General features: G+C 41.3%; 1 protein-coding gene across 2 annotated transcripts in view; it reads left to right on the top strand.

The window, feature by feature from the left end:
* The window catches only part of ENPP3 (ectonucleotide pyrophosphatase/phosphodiesterase 3), a 97,341-nt gene extending 86,568 nt beyond the window's left edge, over positions 1 to 10,773 (top strand). For both annotated transcript variants that reach the window (XM_070074616.1, XM_008263526.4), the window contains 4 exons: positions 2,808 to 2,885; positions 4,095 to 4,227; positions 6,106 to 6,262; positions 10,518 to 10,773. In XM_070074616.1, the coding sequence (XP_069930717.1) occupies positions 2,808 to 2,885; positions 4,095 to 4,227; positions 6,106 to 6,262; positions 10,518 to 10,688 (539 nt within the window). In that variant the 3' untranslated portion in view covers positions 10,689 to 10,773. The remainder of the gene's footprint in view (positions 1 to 2,807; positions 2,886 to 4,094; positions 4,228 to 6,105; positions 6,263 to 10,517) is intronic.
* The last annotated feature ends 3,542 nt before the right edge of the window (positions 10,774 to 14,315 follow it).

Here is a 14,315-nt window from a genome sequence, read left to right as displayed (position 1 = left end):
GGTGAACCAACTGAAGGAAGACCTTTCTCTCTGTCTCTCTCTCACTGTCTATAACTCTACCTGTCAAAGAAAAAAATTTTAAAAATATTATGTCTAAAATAATGCTCCCTCTACTTTATACTATAAATTCTATTTGTTGGAAATATAAATTTTAATAGAAGTGATTTTTTATTTTTCGCTGAAACAGAGATAATGTTAGGTTGATTATCTTTTCACATTTCAGGTCTTGGTTTAAAAATTAGAAAAGGTTTTGGGGATCTGAATGCTGTGACTACCATGTGAAATCTCTTGTCTCTCCTCACCTTTTGATGCCTACTCACTGGCTTCTTGTTTCAGTTTCAGTTACGAGACCCAAATATAGTTTTTTTTTTTTTTTTAAGATTTATGTATTATATTTGAAAGATTTACAGAGAGAGAAGGAGAGGCAGAGAGAGCTGCTGGTTCACTCCCAATTGGTCGCAATAGCCATGCTGCATCAACCCAAAGCCAGGTGCCAGGAGCTTTTTCCAGGTCTCCCACATGGGTGCAGGGGCCCAAGGACTTGGGCCGTCTTCCACTGCTTTCCCAGGCACATTAGCAGAGAGCTGGATAGGGAGTGGAGCAGCCGGGACTCAAACCGGCGCCCATATGGGATGCTGGCAGTACAGGCAGCACTTTACCCACTACACCACAGCGCCAGCCCCCCAAATATAGTTCAAATATGGAAAGTATTACAATGGATACCTCCAAGTGGAATTATGCAGCATTTGTCTTTCTGTGACTGGATTGTTATCATTTTTCTTAACATAATGTCCTGAAAGTCCATCCATGCTGTGAAGTAGTGCATAATCTAAAATAGCCAAATTCCCAGCATCAAAGAATAGAATTCTGGTTGCCAGGGGCTGGAAGAGGGGGAGATGGGGACTTACTAATCAATGGGTGTGAAGTTGCAGCCAGCGAGATGGATCAGCTCTACAGATCGGCTGTACAGCAGTGTACCTTGCTATGATTTGAATATGGTTTGTCCCTCATGAGTTCAGGTGCTGAAGGCAATATTAAGAGGTGGTGGAACCCTCAAAAGTAAAAGGAGGGGCTGGCGCTGTGACTCACTATGACATAGCGGTAAAGCCGCCACCTGCAGTGCTGGCATCCCATAAGGTTGCCAGTTCAAGTCCTGGCTGCTCCTCTTCTGATCCAGCTCTCTGCTATGGTCTGGAAAAGAAGTAAAAGATGGCTCAAGTGTTTGGGCCTCTGCACCCACGTGGGAGACCTGGAGGAAACTCCTGGCTCCTGGCTTCAGATGGATGCAGCTTCGTCCATTGCAGCCATTGGGGGCGTGAACCAGCAGATGGAAGACTTCTCTCTCTGCCTCTGCCTCTCTTTCAAATAAATAAGTAATAAGAAATATTTTTAAAAAAGTAAAAGGTAATTAGGTCTCTGGGCACTGGGCTTGGAAGGGATTAACAGTGGACTCCAAGACTGGGTTAATTCTTTCGAGAGTAAATTGTTATGAAAACAGCAAGACTGTCCCCTGTCTGGCCTCTGGCTTCCTGTCTCCCTGTGTGATCTCTTCTGTACACAGGCATTTCCCTTTGTGGTTCTCTGCCATGTTGTAGCAGAGTCAAGGGGGCTCTCACCAAAGGCCAAACAGATGGGGCTGCCTGATCTTGGAATTTCAGCCTCCAAAACTGTGCACTAAATAAATCTCTTATTTATGAAGTACCTGGCTTCAAATATTTTGTTAAAGCAATAGGAATTAGGAAGAACGCATGCCAACATATTGGCTCTAGGCCAACAACACTGTGTTCCACTTAAAAATTTGTTAAGTGGTAGGTCTCCTGTTAAGTGTTCTGATGAGGAAAAATAAAGCGAAATGAAAAAAAGGGGGATTATAATAAACATTAGTGCTTTGCAGCTTTTAATCCTCACCATAACGGTATGAGATGGTTGCCATGAAATTTACATAGAGCCCTCTGCTCAAGCGTGAAGCTTTGAGCAGAGGAGCCAGAGGCTAAACCTGGTGGTCTCCTGAACACACGCTCTTAGCACTCGTTCCACCGGAGGGCCTACTCCTGAGTCCTGAGCACCAGCCACCTACGGTATTGCCACTGTCTCCAAGCAGTAAAAACTAACTTCCTTAAGAATGTTTTGTCTCTAAAAGACTTGGACTTTAACAATAGCATGACTATTTTGCCTACAACTGATAACTTTGTGTCCAATAATAAATTATCGGAAACTATGGACTTAAAGTAGCAGAAATATGTTGTCTCACTTCTGCCGGATGGAGGTCTGAACTCCAGGTGCTGTTGCCTGGGCTGTGTTCCTCCTGTAGGTGCTGAAGAAGACTCTTACTTGCCTCTTCCAGTTTCCAGTGGCTGCAGGCATCACTTGGCTTGTAGTTGTTGTCACTCTAGTTTCTGCCTCCATCTTCCTGTGGCTTTCTTCCTTATGTCTCTTCTCCTCTCACATCTTCCCCCTCCTGATAAAGACATTAATTATTGGATTTAGATCCCACTCTTAATCCATTATACTCTCATCTAGAGACCCTTCTCTGTATCTGCAAAAAACCTATTACCAGATCTTGTAAAGTTAAAAGGTAATTAAAATTAAAAGGGGGAAATTATGATTTGAATGTATCTATTTTGAGGTCATAATTCAACCCACTCCAAGAATCAAAAGCATAAAACCACCCACATTATTGATGACCTCTTCTAGAAAGTCCCCAGTATTTCTGTGTTTTGACTTTTGATAATTTTATGCTAATTTGTTAAGCCAGTGAGCCTATTTTTTGTTATCACTAAATGTAGTAAAATCTGTTTGTTTTTCAGGAAACAACCGAACTTCTCAGAGTCAATATGATGCCTTAATTACAAGTAATGTTGTCCCTATGTATGAAGAATTCAAAAGTAAGTATGTATGTAGATTATTAACTTTAAAATGCATAAGTGAGCACTGACCTTACATACTAAACACATCTTTTACTGTGATTAGTTCCTGATATTGAGTCATTTTCTTTGAAGGTTTTTAAATATAGGTACAAGAAAGCTCTCTGACACACATTTTTTTCAAATTCAACTTTGAGTAACTTGTTGCTAGCATATTGATAGTTTTTAACTTTGAATTTTTAAAAAACATTATTTTGAAAGTCAGAGTCTCAAAGAGAGAGAGAGAGAGAGAGAGAGAGAGGGGCCGGCATTGTGGTACAGTGTGTTAACGCCCTGGCCTGAGTGCCAGCATCCCAAGTGGGCACCGGTTCTAGTCCCCGGGTGCCCCTCTTCCAGTCCCGCTCTCTGCTATGGCCTGGGAAAGCAAGAGAAGATGGCCCAAGTCCTTGGGCCCCTGCACCCATGTGGGAGGTCCATAAGAAGCTCCTGGCTCCAGGCTTCGGATCGGTGCAGCTCCGGCTATTGCGGCTCATTGGGGAGTGAACCAGCGGATGGAAGACCTTTCTCTCTCTCTGCCTTTCCTCTCTTTGTGTAACTCTGACTGTCAAGTAAAAAATAAATAAATCTTAAAAAAAAAGAGAGAGAGAGAGAGAGAAAGAGAGATTTTCCATCTGCTGGTTTGCTCACTAGTTAGCTGCAACTGCTGGGGCTGGGCCAGGCCCAAGCCAGGAGCTGGGAGCTTCATCCAAGTCTCCCACATGGGTGGCAGGGGCCAAAACACTTGGGTCTTCTACTGCTTTTCTCAGACCATGAGCAGGAGGGACACAAACCAGTGCCTATAGAATTTAATTGTAAAGAGCTACTCACAAAGTTAGTTCTACAGATACTCAAGTAAATGAACTATAGATATTTGTTCTCAGAATAATAATCAATAAGCAGCATGTGTGTTCTGACCATTTTTAACCCTCACTGTCCCAAAAGCAACTCAGCCCAAGCAAGGAATTTGAAGACATATTTGACTGTAATTTAGGACTGCAGCTAAAGCAACAAAATCAATCATAAATATTGCAGTTCATTTTTGTTGAAAGGTCTGTTTTGTAGAATTGTCCAATCAGCACTGATAATTATGAAGCAGAATTTGATGCTATTTAAATGTATCTGTCTATAATTGAATATATTTCTATGTTCCATAGAGGTAGATATTTTAAAGCCTTATTCTTTTATTTTTAGAAATGTGGGACTACTTCCACAATGTGCTTCTTATAAAATATGCCATGGAAAGAAATGGAGTAAATGTTGTCAGTGGGCCAGTGTTTGATTATAATTATGATGGTCATTTTGATGCCCCAAATGAAATTACAGAGTAAGTATTTTTTTCTTTTTAAAAGAAATATTTATTGATTGATTTGGTAGGCAGAGTTACAGAGAGAGAGAGAGAGAGAGAGAGAGAGAGAGAAGGTCTTCCATCTTCTGGCTCACTCCACAGATGGCCACAATGGCCAGCAAAGGCAGGAGCCAGGAACTTCACCAAGGTCTCCCATGTGTGTGGCAGGGGCCCAGGCCGTTGGGCCATCTTCAGCAGCTTTCCCAAGGCTATTATCAGGGAGCTGGATCAGAAGTGGAGCAGCCAGGACAAGAACTGGCACACCTAAGGGATACTGTGTTGCAGGCAGTGACTTTGCCTACTATGCCACAATGCCTGCCCCAGAGTAAGTAATTAAAAAAAAAATCAGCAATAGCATATCATGAATAGAAAACCCAAGATTTTAGATAAAAGTCAGCATTCTAAATGTTATATAATATTTATACGGGTTGCTAAGAATTAGTTTTGAAGGCAACACACACTAATAGAGTATTTTGGAGAGAACTTTCTCTCATGATGTCTATTTTTTTTTTTGATAAAAGTGTAGGAAGAACCAAACTAAACAATTGCAATGGCTAAGCCTAGATTACATAAAGCAATTATTGCTACCTATATTTTCTGATAGAGTAACATCACTCTGTGGCATAGTAGGTTAAGCCTCCGCCAGCTGCACTGCATCCCATATGGGTGCTAGTTTGAATCCCAGCTACTCCACTTCCAATCCAGCTCCCAGCTAATGTGTCTGAGAAAGCAGCCAAAGATGGCCCAAGTACCCATATGGGAGACCCGGAAGAAACCCCTGGCTCCTGACTTCTGGCTGCTGCCTGGCCTAGTCCCGGCCATTGCCGCCATCTGGAGAGGGAACCAAGGGTGGATTCTCTCTCCCCTCTTTCTCTACTTTCTCTCTGTATTTTTGCCTTACAAATAAATAAAAAATAAATACATCTTTTTAAAAAGGTAACATTTATAACAACTGAATGTGTGGCCTTTATGTTTTTTTCACTTTGCCCTCATTTCAGTGTTAATTGAGCCCACCTCTCATCACAGAGCCATCCTAACTTTGCTATGGACTAGGTAGTTTTATCAGCACTTACGTATACATAGTCCACAAAGCAACTGTTACCTTCTGATAGGACTTAGTTAGCAATGAGGAATAGGAGGCACAGAGAGGTCAAGTGATTTGTCTAAATTCAACAGCTGATAAGAGGTAAAGCCAGAATATGAGCCAGACAGTCTGGCTCTGGGCCCAGGTTTTAAATCAGAGTAATATGTTACTACTTACAGCAGCTGAGATGCCTTTTAGTGGGCTTAGACTCATACTTATTCTTATGTACTCTTAATGCTTTCGAAAAGCACTTTCAAGTTTGTTATCTGAAACCAAAGCACTGTCCTGTCAGTTGGATTTATCCCCATGTTTACACTATGAAGTTGAAAGCACAGGATGGCCTTCTTGAAAAAGTGGAGGAAACTCAGTCCGCCTCACAATGTTAGAGGGTTAAGTGCAAGTCCAAACATCTAGTGGAAGTGCACAGCTGGAGTTGGAATTTGGCTCCTTCATTCTCAGCTTCTGCTCTGTTAGAAAGCAACACTGTGACATTTAATGCCAGGAACAGCAGGAAACGCAGGAGGCAGAATACCCAGCTCTCTTCCTTGTGTTCTACCGTCTTCCTACCGTATCAGCGAGATGAAGCTTGGACGTTCAGTATGAATCTCGGTTCTGGATGCTTGAAGTAAAAACATATGTAGGACTCTGTACTTTCTATTCATTACTTTCTTCTGCTCTGTTTTACCTTGACATCTCGTAAAACTACGGAAAAGGCCTTTGTAACCTTTAGAAGCCAAAGTACAGTAACACGAAGCTTTTTGGATTGTGTTTAGTTACATAGCCAACACCAGTGTTCCCATCCCAACACACTACTTTGTGGTGCTGACAAGCTGCACGAACAAGAACAACCCAGCCGAAAACTGCCCCGAGCCGCTGGACGTCCTCCCTTTCATCATCCCGCACCGACCCACCAACGTGGAGAGCTGCCCTGTAAGTCCGCCGTGGGAGAGTCTGGGGCCAGAGAAAACGGGGAGTGTTGGGGCTCCCGAAAGAGAGGCTCTCACTTAAAGATATGTTTTGTGGGTAGAGTCGTCACAAAAATGACCCGTTTTCAACTGTTTCCTTAGACTATTGTTCTCTATGTGGTTAATGTCTGTTGAAACGTGCACCTGCATGCATGGTTCTTTTCTCCAGGAAATCAGGGTTTTAAAGTTCTTTACACAGAGGTTCTAGGTGTGGCGTGATTGTGACGGGTGTGCAAGGAAGAAAACTGGAACTCCATCTTCTCCTGCTTTCCCAGGCACATTAGCAAGGAGGGCGTTTGGAAGCAGAGCTGCCGAGACTCAAATTGGTGCTCCAATATAGGATGCCAGTGTCACAGGCTGTGGCTTAACCCCTGAATCACAACACAGGCCCCAATCCTATTCTTTTCCATCTTCTAAAAATTCCGCTTGTACTCCAGAAAAAAGTGCAGAAGCCTTCCTTGTCATCCAAATTCAAAGTGATCTCCCCCCAATTAATGGGGCATCATCTCTGTTGAATAGGCTATCATCACTAATGAATTGGAGATTACTGGAGATTTGGATGAATTTTCAGTATAATACTATAAGGATAATTACAATAAGTATAAACATAATGTATAAATAAAACATATACATATATACAATATATATACATATATACAACAAATATAAATAAAATACCATAAAGGTAATTACAAAACATACTATAATGAGCATGAAGTGAACTTAAACAATAACTATGAGAGAGACTGAGAAGTTAATAAAATGTGAATGTCAATTAGCTACGTGGAAGAGGAGGGTATGGTGAGAAAGAGTCGAAGGTGACTGCAAACTTAGGCAAGGTTTGCTAGGAAATGTGCCAGACAATCTGTTGTTTTGGAAAGGATGAATTTTCTCTTAGTGGTCTTCACTTTGAGAGACTAGTTAAATATTTAAGAAGATTAAGAATAACAATACAGAATAGATTTTAAATGTTTTTTTACAAAGTTTATTTTTATTTCACAGGCAGAGGGACTGAGCAGGATAGGAAGGGAGAGAGAGAGAGAGAGAGTGAGAAAGAGAGAGAGAGAGAGAAATCCTCGATTCACTGACTCATTTTCCAAATGCCACAATAGCAAGTGCTAGGAGCCGGGAACTGCATCAGGGTCTCACACATGGGTGACAGGAGTCCAAATACTTGAGCTATCACCTGTTTTACAAAAATTTACCTCCCCTGGTGAAGTTGTTGTGAGGACTAAATGACATAATTCCTGTAATACCCTTAGATTGCCCAATATATAATAAGTGGATGGTGGCTGTTGTAACAGAGTCAGATCTTACAAGGGAGCTACAATCTAAAGTCAGCATAAAATAAAACCAATCCCTTGATTCAAATCACTGAGAAGGGATGGTACTAGCAGTAGAATAGATAATTGTGTTGAAAGCACCCAATGCAATAGTTGACTAACATTAAGGGTCACCTTGAATGACAACTCTGCACTTTTAAATCTTGTCACCAGAGTATAGAAGGACTCTCTCTATAAGAGGCGCAAGGGAATACCGAGCAATCGTAGGAATGCTACACCCAAAATTCCACTTCACAGTAGATACATGCTTTCTTATGTTTTATTTCTGCATCCACATTCCTTTCATTTTTCCCTCCCTCCTCTTCCTTTTTCTTTTTTAACTCAGTGTTGCATTGTTAAATTTCTTTCAGATCATTGATAATGTAGCCATGTTTTTATGTAATTACCATTAATGCAAATGACTCAACAGATAATGGAAACACAGATATGGAACTTGGAAGATAAGTCAGAATTGTAGATGTAGATTTGGTAATAAATCAAGAAAGTGAAATGAAATTGCCAAGGGCGACAGAAGAGAAAGGAGGACCTTTGACTAAATTCAGGGAAATGTCTGTGCTTCTAGTATGGAAAGAAGTAGTCAGTTAAGGAAACAGAAGGTGTCACCAAACTAGGAAGCAGTAGTGAGTAGGGCCATGGATGAGAAAGGGGGAACTTTCAGAAGTCTGGGCTGACCAACTAAGTGAGAGGTCTGCAGAAAACCCAGCCAGTTAGGTCATCCTGGACAAAGCGGCTGCATTCCTGTAGCAGGAACAACACTCAGACTGAGTGGCTAAGGAGAGTGAACAGAGAAGTGGTTCAGGAGGAAAATACTGACACAGATATCGCCTCAAACAACAACAAAGTCAGGTGTATTTGAGAGTGTTTCTGTAACACGTCTAATATATTTGTATACATAATCAAATTATATATTTACATAGGGCTCATAAAAACTATATACAAGGGCACTCCAAAAAGCTTGTGGAAAAATGACATTAAAATGTTTATTTTGGTTTTAAAATGCTTGGAAATACATGCATAGTTTTACATAATATACATTTTCCATGAACTTTATGAGAGCCCTTTGTATATGCAAGGCTACTGTCTATTCAGGCATACTGGTACAGCTGGAATGTTGCTGGGTAGATACCAGGTAAGCCAAAAATGTGTGTGTGTGTGTGTGAGAGAGAGAGAGAGAGAGAGAGAGAGAGAGAGAGAGGCATACAAGCTAAGCAGGAGAAAATTTTATGGAAAAGAGTGATCAAAGATATTAGATGCTGGTGAAATGTACAATAACAAAGGCAAGGAATAAAGACTGAGTTAGAGTCTCATTGGAAGAATAAACTCAGATTAGCCCACTTGTGTTTATTATTTTTAGAAAAAACTAAGTAGTATCACTAATCTCACACACAGAAAATATATCAGTAATTAGGAACAAAAAGTAATTTCCTCTTATCCTTCCTTGGCTTCAGATAGTGACTGCCTGTTTTGCGCTTGCATACTTAAACGAGCAAACCCCTGTGATGAAGCCAAATGCAAGTTAATAAATCATATTCACCAGGCCGGCGCCGTGGCTCACTAGGCTAATCCTCTGCCTTGGGGCACTGGCTCACTAGGTTCTAGTCCCGGTCGGGGCGCCAGATTCTGTCCCGGTTGCCCCTCTTCCAGGCCAGCCCTCTGCTGTGGCCAGGGAGTGCAGTGGAGGATGGCCCAAGTACTTGGGCCCTGCACCCCATGGGAGACCAGGAGAAGTACCTGGCTCCTGCCATCAGATCAGCGCAGTGCGCCAGCCGCAGCGGCCATTGGAGGGTGAACCAATGGCAAAGGAAGACCTTTCTCTCTGTCTCTCTCTCTCACTGTCCACTCTGCCTGTAAAAAAAAAAAAATCATATTCATCTATTAAAGCAAATTTTGGAACTTTCTTATTTGGGTACAAATGGACTGAAATTTAGCAATATCAGAAAACTAGTAAACAAAGCAGAAAGAAAGTCATAGAAACCCATGGTTCTAAATGATTGAACTTTTATATAGAGAAAGCTTGTTAAAAGTCAAATGTCCAAGAACTAGCTGAATAGATGTTCAGCTGTAATATGAGTAATAGGTTAAAAAATGCAAGCAGGCATGAAACTACCAGCTCCCACCCCTGGCTTGCAAAGGTGGGGCAATGGGATTTCTCCTCCAGGGCCTGAGGAAGTGTAATTGGCACAGACACCTGAGGAGTGCTAGCTCTGATATCCACCAAAGTAAAACTTGCACGTACTCCATGGCCTAGCAATTTCAATACATAAGCTAGAAATTCACACTGTTAAACACAGTGCCAGGTTACTTATTTCAGTATTGTTCATAACAGCAAAAATCCTATCAATATGGTAATTAAAATTATGCTATGTTTAAACGAGGGAATATCACAAACCACAGCTAAAAATAAATCACTTAACTACATCCAGACATATCACTATGGTTATGAACATAAAACTGAGTCAACAAATAATTGAAAAAGGTTGCTTACAACATAATATCATTTATATAAATGTGACAACTTATACATCAATACCATCTTTTACATATTGATGTGTTTGTTGCAAGAGTTTGAAAAACATTCTGGATTCCCACTTACAATAATGTTTAGCTCTGAACTAAAGCATACTGGGGACTTCACTTCACCTCTAATATTCTATTTCTGTACAACAAACCCTTCATGATTCCATGGTGGTGTGGCCTGTGTTTGTTATACCAGATATTTTTGAGTTTTTTTGATAAGCAACAAAATTTAGCTGTATCAAAGAAAGATTTAACGCAATAAAATCACAAGAAAAAAGACAGCTTTTAAGCAACAAAATATATTTTTGTTAATGAAAGATCATTCCCTGTGGAAAATAGTCTTGTGCTTCTCTTTTTCAGGAAAACAAAACAGAGGATCTCTGGGTTGAAGAAAGATTTAAAGCACACATCGCCAGAGTACGTGATGTCGAACTTCTTACTGGGCTGGATTTTTATCAGGAAAAAGCACAGCCTGTCTCTGAAATTTTGCAACTGAAGACATACTTACCCACATTTGAAACCGTCATTTAAGTCAATGTGTAAAGCAATGTTGCCAAATCTAGATGATTTTTTTCTGCTGGAGAACCATAAAATAAAGTGTTCTATTTTTCCTTAATTTCTCTAAACGTCATATTGCCTAATTGTCATCCTCTCCCCTTTCATTTCCAGGAACGTGTGTGGTTTTAAAGTTCTGGTTATTTTACACAGAGTTTGTGTACATACTTGTGTGTCTGTGCCCTCCTGGTTATGTTTATTATCCCATACATCACCTCTGACTATATTTTTGGACTCAACATTATCTAAACACAAGGCAGAAGTTGAGAATTGACTCAATTCTATATCAGTTTTATCATAAAGCTTTATACTTTCAATTAGAAAATATTTATTAGAATAAAAAATGCACATAACTTTCATTCAGAAATTTTGTCTGTGAAAACTTTCCCAACAGATGTACTTTGTACAAATACTTGAAACTATCATCTTTTATTGTAGCCAACACCGTAAGACAACCCAAAAGAGTAGCTAAACAAATTAGAGAATTTGTTTAAACAAACACTGGGATCTTATTCCACTCTCTAAAGACGGAAGTAGATCTACATATTGTATGTGTGGCTGTAGCTAAACGTAAGAACAGTGCTTGGACAACAGTGTGAGTAGTGTGTGGTTCTTCTTCAGGAGTTGGCACACTTTTCCACAAAGGGTCTGCCGGCAAGTTCAGGCTTTCCAGCCTCGCTTGTGAATACAGCCATGCCTTGCTTCACCACGGGGCTGTGTCCTGAGAAAGGCACCACAGAGGGTGCTGGCACGAAGACAGCTACAGTACCACTCACTACACAACTTTAGGAACCACCATTGCTGACTGGACTATCACTATGCAGTGCACAACCTGCTCAAGTGTGCTGTGCTGTCACATCAAGGAGGCAGTTAGAGATGGTACGTAAAAGGAATGAGAATGGTTATGTTCCAATAAAACTTTATTTACAAAAACAGGTGGAGTTCAGGCTGTAATTTTTCAACCTCTGATTTATATAATAAAGGCTGCATGTTTGAGGAGGCAGAAATTAACAGTTAAGTTGAAAAAGGGAGGTAAAATGTTTTACGCCTTTTGTACTGCCTAACTTTTTAAAAACTCTTTATATATGTGTTTCCTTAATTTTTTCAATTGAAGCAATGGAGTCCCAGTTCTTACCTGAGGGCAGCAGCACTGCTCAGACTTTGGGGTTTCCAGACAGACCAGGTGGCAGAATCTACTCAAAACTCTCGTTTTCTGGTTTTATTAGGATCTCAGTTGAATTACGGTCAGTATTCACAGCGAACTGAAAAGTTATCTTGTGCCATTGGATTTTTTTTTATATTTTCTTCACTCAGATGATTTGTTGGAAAATGTATGCAGGGACAAATGTGCAATACAGAGAGGCACAAATTGGAAAGGACAGTACGTCTAGATAGATGGCGACAATATCACTATCCTATGTATGGCCATAGTTCTCCCACTCAATGTTCTCCTGCCCCATGAGGGCCTGGAACTAGATAAGATTACCCTAAATGCAGGGGAGGGGGTGGGCATTTGGCTGGCACTTAAGAACTGGTAAAGATGGCCAATGCCATAGTGAGGTGTCTGAGATCCAGTACCCCACTCCACTCCTAATTCCAGCTTCTTGCCAGTGTGCAACATGGGAGGCAGTGGTGATGGCTCAAGAAATTGGGTCCCTGCCACCCCACATGAACAGTTTGGATTCATTTGCTGGCTCTCAGCTTCTGCCCAACACAACTTGGCCTTTGGATGTAGCTGAGGAGTGAACCAGAAGATGGGACCTTGTCTTTAGCTCTCTAGCTCTCAGTCCTGATTCTCTCTTTTCGAAAAAGATTTATTTGTTTATTTGAAAGGCAGAGTTACAGAGTTACAGAGGCTGTGAGAGAGAGCAGGGTCTTCCATCCATTGGTTCACTCCCCAGGTAGCCCCAAAAGCTGGAGCTGGGCTGATCCAAAGCCAGGAGCCAGGAGCTTCTTCCAGGTTTCCCACATGGGTGCAGAGGCCCAAGCATTTGGGCCATCTTCCACTGCTTTCCCAAGCAGCGTGAGCAGAGAGCTGGATCAGAAGTGGAGCAGTTGAGACTCGAACAGGTGCCCATACGGGATGCAGTGCTGCAGGCCGGGGCTTTAACCTACTGTGCACGGCGCTGGCCCCAACACTGGTGTTTTTGAAGGTGCCAGGTCATTTATTTTGCACACTGTTGCTCAGCTTGGGTTTGTCTGACATTTTCTACCATTTCTTGACGATTAGATTCCTACTACACAATTCTGGAAGGAGCACAACAGTGATGTTTATTCTCCGTGCTTCAAATTTGGAAGCACATAGTTCATCTGTGCCATTGTAACTGATGCTTAACCTGATCACTTGGTTAAGTTGGTGTTCACAAAGCTTCTCCTCTACAAACAGCATTTTCCTTATGAAATTTGTAAGCTTCTTATGGGAAGATACTTGAGACCCTATACATATCATGTTTCTGATTAAATTCTCACCCACTGGCTTTAGTACCCACTAATAATCTTTCCGTAATTCAGTTTTTACTGTTATGACTGTAAAAGCATGATTTCTTAAAACTCCTTTATTTTATACTTCTTAGCATTCTATTTTAAGGATAAATGGTCTCTTATTTGTTTGTTATCTGTGTAGACTCATGGATTCTTTTTATCCCAATGGATACAAATACATTTTAATCTTTACTTGTTTTGACACTCAAATTATCTTGGATTCAGTCTGCAGGAGACCCTTTAAATGGGCCCGTATGACTTTGTTACATAACCCCATGATTTTTGGAGCATTTCCATATTTCTGGCATGAAAAAATGTTTCAGGCGCATCTTGTACTTTCCCTGCACTAACTCTGAGATCAGCCATTTCTTCAAGGACCCCAGTTTCATTTAGTGAGCAGTAATGACCTAAACTATCCGTCAATGAAACTAGGATCTGTGTCTACTGTGTTTTATCTATATCTGTGCATATATCTGCTTATGTCTGGGACACAAATTGAAAACAATCTCTTCCATTACCACAATATTACATGGCTTTTTCATCTTTCTCCACTGGTGATAAATTTGTTGTCCACCAATATATTTACTCAATCCAGGGCTGGCGTTGTGACATGGCAGTCAAAGCTGCCACCTGCAAGGACAGAATCCCATGTGGGTGTCATTTCTTGTCTCAGATGCTCCACTTCTGATCCAGGTCCCTGCTAATGGCCTGAGAAAAGCAGTGGAAGATGGCCCAAGTGTTTTGGCCCCTGACATCCTTGTGGGAGAGCTGATTGAAGCTCCTGGCTCCTGAATTCAGCCTGACTCACTCCTGGCCATTGCAGCCATCTAGGGAGCAAACCAGCAGATGGAAGATGCCTGTGTCTCTCTCCCTCTCTGTAACTTTGACTTTCTTTCTTTTTTTAAGATTTATTTATTTATTTATTTATTTGAAAAACAGAGTTACACAGAGAGAGGAAAGGCAGCGAGAGGAGAGAGAGAGAGAGAGAGAGAGAGGTCTTCCTTCCCATGGTCCCTCCCCAATTGACTACAATGGCCAGTGCTGTGCGTATCCAAAGCCAGAAGCCAGGAGCTTCTTCCAGGTCTCCCACATGGGTGCAGGGGCCCAAGGACTTGGGCCATC

The sequence above is a fragment of the Oryctolagus cuniculus genome, chromosome 5 (genome assembly GCF_964237555.1).
Source record: "Oryctolagus cuniculus chromosome 5, mOryCun1.1, whole genome shotgun sequence".
In the NCBI taxonomy this organism is placed as follows: Eukaryota; Metazoa; Chordata; class Mammalia; order Lagomorpha; family Leporidae; genus Oryctolagus; species Oryctolagus cuniculus.
This window is presented reverse-complemented; position numbering and strand designations above follow the sequence as displayed.